Here is a 4,610-nt window from a genome sequence, read left to right as displayed (position 1 = left end):
AAAACATCTGAAGGCTCACTTCTTCAGAAAGTTCACTCCAACTGAACCAACTTAAACACCTAGATTACTGAATTGGACACTGAACCAAGTAGATCACCTAACCCAACACAAACACCTAGCATGCTTACCTGACACAAATGTAAACACACTAATCTGTCTTATATGCAATCTCTCTGGTAAAAAAAAAAAAAAAACATCCCCAGCACCACATAAACTGCAACAAAACTATGGCAGACTTCCTTGTTCCATTTAAATTGTAACCTGTTCTATTCTATGTGTAATCAACTTACTTCATAATCATGTAAGCCATATTGAACCTACCAATAGGTGAGAAAATGGGGGATACAAATGCATGAAATAAATAAATAAGTAAAATACCTGACTGCTCTATCCCATACACACTGACCCATACTCTTCGGCTGCTAGCTGATAACCGATTAGCTACATCACCTCCGTCCAAGGCTAGGTGGGATTCTATATATGATTCGGCTTTCTATTTCCTGTCTCCTGCTTTATGGAACTCACTTCCCCAACATATCTGACTAGAGAGATCTTATGCTCTCTTTAGTATGGCCTTAAAAACATACTTTTTTCAAGTAGCTTTCTGTACTCCATGATCCTCACTTTATTGCCGCCTGGGCAGGGTTCTGCAGTGTTAGGAATATCTTAATTTGTTTTAAATATACTACAAGTCTAAGATATTTGTCTTTTATCTGATTGTATGACTTTGTTTCACGTGCAAATGATGTGTTTGGTATCTATCCTATAAGTCTTATATAGTTCTTTTAATGTTTGAGTTTTATATTACATTGTAAATCATTTTTGCTTGCTATGCAAATAGAGACAGTATAGAAAAACTAATAAGCAATAAATGATAACCTCTCAGAGTTAAAAATTATGAAATCCTGTTTGTTGAAAGCAGATTCTATTTAGTGAAAGTCATTACAATGTGTATTTTTTTCTCTTTAGGCTCTTCAGAAACCTTGAGCTTGAGACTGAATATTGCTAATTTATCCGGTCGTTGAGGATAAGATCTTATACATAAATGGAAAGTGGGAATCAGACCAGTGTGAATGAGTTCATTTTCTTGGGACTCACTGATGATCCAAACCTACAGATTCTACTCTTTGTACTATTACTATTGGTCTATATTACCACCTTGATTGGCAATATTGGAATCATTGTGCTAACTTGCATGAACTCTCAACTTCAGACTCCCATGTATTTCTTCCTAAGTAATTTGTCTTTCTCTGACCTGTCTTATTCCTCAGCTGTCACTCCCAACATGTTACATAACTTTCTAGTAGAGAGAAAAGTCATCTCCTTTACTGGTTGTGCCACACAAATGTATTTCTTCGTGCTATTTATCACAGCTGAAAGTTTCCTTCTTGGAGTAATGGCCTATGATCGTTATGTAGCCATATGCAATCCACTACTTTATCCAGTGATTATGAACAAGAAGATTTGTATTCAGTTGGCAGTTGGGGTTTATATTATTGGGTTCATTAATTCATGTGTGCAGACAGGATGTACATTTCATTTGTCCTTCTGTAAATCCAATGTGATTAATCATTTCTTCTGTGATATCCCTCCTCTTTTACGCCTCTCATGCACTGATATCAAGATCAATGTAATTGTGATATTTACCTTGGCTGGGCTCTCGGTCCTGAGCTGCTTCATCACTATCATCACCTCATATGTTTATATCCTTTCTGCCATCCTGAAGATCCGCTCAGCAGAGGGAAGACACAAAGCTTTTAAAACTTGTGCCTCCCATCTTACCTGTGTTACCATATTCTATGGGGCAATCATTTTCATGTACTTTAGACCAAACTCTTCAAGTTTTGGCATGGATCAAGATAGAGTGGCTTCCGTATTTTACAGTGTGGTGATCCCCATGTTAAATCCCCTGATTTACAGCTTTAGGAATAAAGAAGTGATGAAAGCGCTTTTGAAATTAATAGGGAAAAAAGAAGTTTTGCTTTTAAAGACAGGAATGCAGAATTAGAAATCTACAACATATATCATATATACCTGATAGTAGCATGTATATCCTTCCTCTTTATCTTTTAAGGAAATCCAGATGTTGCAGAACACATCTGTCTAGCCTACTTCTTCATAAACTGTCACTCAGTTTATGGAAACCCATTGAATTCCATTAGAGAAATACTTCATGGTGGAAGTTCAGGCTGGGAAAGAGGAAAGAGAGAAATAAACAAGAGAATTTGTGAGAGAAATAATATGCAATTAAGAATAAAGAGGAGTGAGAAAGAATGAGAAGTAACTTAATGGAGAAACAAGAGAGAGTAGAGTGAATGAGAATACGGCATGATGATATTTAATAGGGATAGAAAAACTTTGGTTTGTTTTTATATTTGTGAATACATTTTCAAACAGTTCATTTTAATCTATTTTATATTTAAAAATATAATGAATGCAAACTATTTTATTGTGGAATTCAACTTTATGTGGGAGAAATCATAAACTGATTTTACGCATTTGCAGGAAGTGTATATTGATGAATGCTCACACCTGAGAGAGAGAGAGAGAGAGAGAGAGAGAGAGAGAGAGAGAGAGAGAGAGAGAGAGAGCAATATGAGATGGAGATGATTCTCTGAAATTTAACATATTTATAAATGATCTTGAAATCAGAACAAGTGGCGTGATTAAATTTGCAGATGACATAAAACTATTCAAAGTTGTTAAAACACAAGCAGACTGTGAAACATTTCAGGAAGACCTTAGGAAATTGAAAGACTGTTCATCCAAATGGCAGATGAAATTTAATGTAGAGAAATGCAAAGTGATGCACGTTGGGAAGAATAATCCAAATTATAGTTACCTGATGCTAGGGTCTACCTTGGGGGTAAGCACTCAAGAATAAGATCTAGGTGTCATTGTAGACAATATACTGAAATCTTCTGCCCAGTGAGCAGTGGTGGGCAAAAACGCAACAAGATGCTAGTAATTATTATGACAGGGATGGCATACCCTACCGATCCAACTTAAATGCCTGAACTCTGCAACACAACGAAACCAAAGCATGTAATGGACATAACATAACTCGTCCGCTCTACGATTTCCTAATTTGTCTGTTCCACATGAACCTAATTCTACCACAACATCACTTTGTATTTATTCATACCAGAGTTGGCGAATGCCTTTCCGGTACTATGTAAGCCACATTGAGCCTGCAAATAGGTGGGAAAATGTGGGATACAAATGTAACAAATAAATAAATAAGACCAAGAACACTATAAGCAACTTCACCTTGAGTATTGCATTCAGTTTTGATTGCTGTATCTTAAAAGAGGTATAGCGGAATTAGAAAAGGTTCAAAGAACAGTGACCAAAATGATAAAAGGGATGGAACTCCTCTTAAATGAGCTAAGGCTAAAGAGGTTAGGGCTTTTCTGCTTGGAAAAGGAACGGCTGAGGGGAGATATGATTGGGGTCTACAAAATCCTGAGTAGTGTAGAACAAGTAGAAGGGAATCAATTTTACTCTTTGAAAAAGTACAAAGACCAGGGGACACTCATTGAAGTTACATGGAAGTACTTCTAAAACAAATAGGAGGAAATATTTTTTCACTCAATAAATAGTTAAGCTCTGGAACTCATTGCTGAAGGATGTGGTAATGGTGGTTAGCATATCTGAGTTTAAAAAAAGCTTGAACAAGTTCCTGGAGGAAAAGTCCATAGTCTACTATTGAGATAGACATGGGGAAGCCTCTGTTTGCCCTGGGATTGGTAGCATGGAATGTTGCTACTATTTGTGGTTTTTGCTAGGTACTTGTGACCTGGATTGGCCATTGCTAGAAACAGTTTACTGGGGTAGATGGACCATTGGTATGACCTAGTGTGGCTATTCTTATGTTCTTATGGGGCCGATATTCAGACTGCGGGAGGTAGCCTGGATATTCAATTCCTGGTCATTTCCGGTGACAGACTGGTCTCAACTTAATTGGCCAAGACTTATAGCAAGAATCCTTCATAAAAGACTTGACATCAAAATGCACCAGAACAAACCAATATTGATTCCTTTAATCTAGTTTCTTTAATCACATTGATATTATTGAACGTTTTACCTTGTCCTGTTATTACCTACCTGCTATGAATTATTTATTCATTTACTCCTAATTCATTTGATATTTTATTTCTCACATCTAATTTACTTGATATTTCCATATACCTTACCTGTAACACCTCTCTGTAATTATCATTCCATTAATGGTGATCGCCATTGCGGCATAATTGTAAGCCACATTGAGCCTGCAAATAGGTGGGAAAATGTGGGATACAAATGCAGCAAATAAATAAATAAATAAATATTCAGCACTGGCTGGCTAATTTGAAACCAGCCAAAGATAGACCTGGTATTGACGTGACCAGATTTGGCTGCCAAACTTAGCCGGTGATACACTGAAAATTGGTGGATAGCCAGTTATTTTGCATGATATAACCATTTATTTGCTAAGCGCTAACTAGCAATATTCAGCAGGAGACAGCCAGCTATCTCTTGCTGAACATTTCCGGATAGCCAGCTTAGTGCCATTTAACCTACCAGGTGGTAGTTTATTTGACAATGTTCACTCAGATTAACTAATTAAT

General features: G+C 36.7%; 1 protein-coding gene across 1 annotated transcript; it reads left to right on the top strand.

Moving 5' to 3' along the window:
* Positions 1–1,045: 1,045 nt before the first annotated feature.
* On the top strand, positions 1,046–2,008 carry LOC115460869 (olfactory receptor 1019-like). The gene has a single exon (XM_030190511.1). The coding sequence runs from the start codon at positions 1,046–1,048 to the stop codon at positions 2,006–2,008; it is 963 nt and encodes a 320-aa protein (XP_030046371.1).
* The last annotated feature ends 2,602 nt before the right edge of the window (positions 2,009–4,610 follow it).

The sequence above is a fragment of the Microcaecilia unicolor genome, chromosome 1 (genome assembly GCF_901765095.1).
Source record: "Microcaecilia unicolor chromosome 1, aMicUni1.1, whole genome shotgun sequence".
NCBI lineage: Eukaryota > Metazoa > Chordata > Amphibia > Gymnophiona > Siphonopidae > Microcaecilia > Microcaecilia unicolor.
The sequence above is the reverse complement of the archived record's forward strand: the minus strand, read 5'-3'. Positions and strand labels throughout refer to the sequence as shown.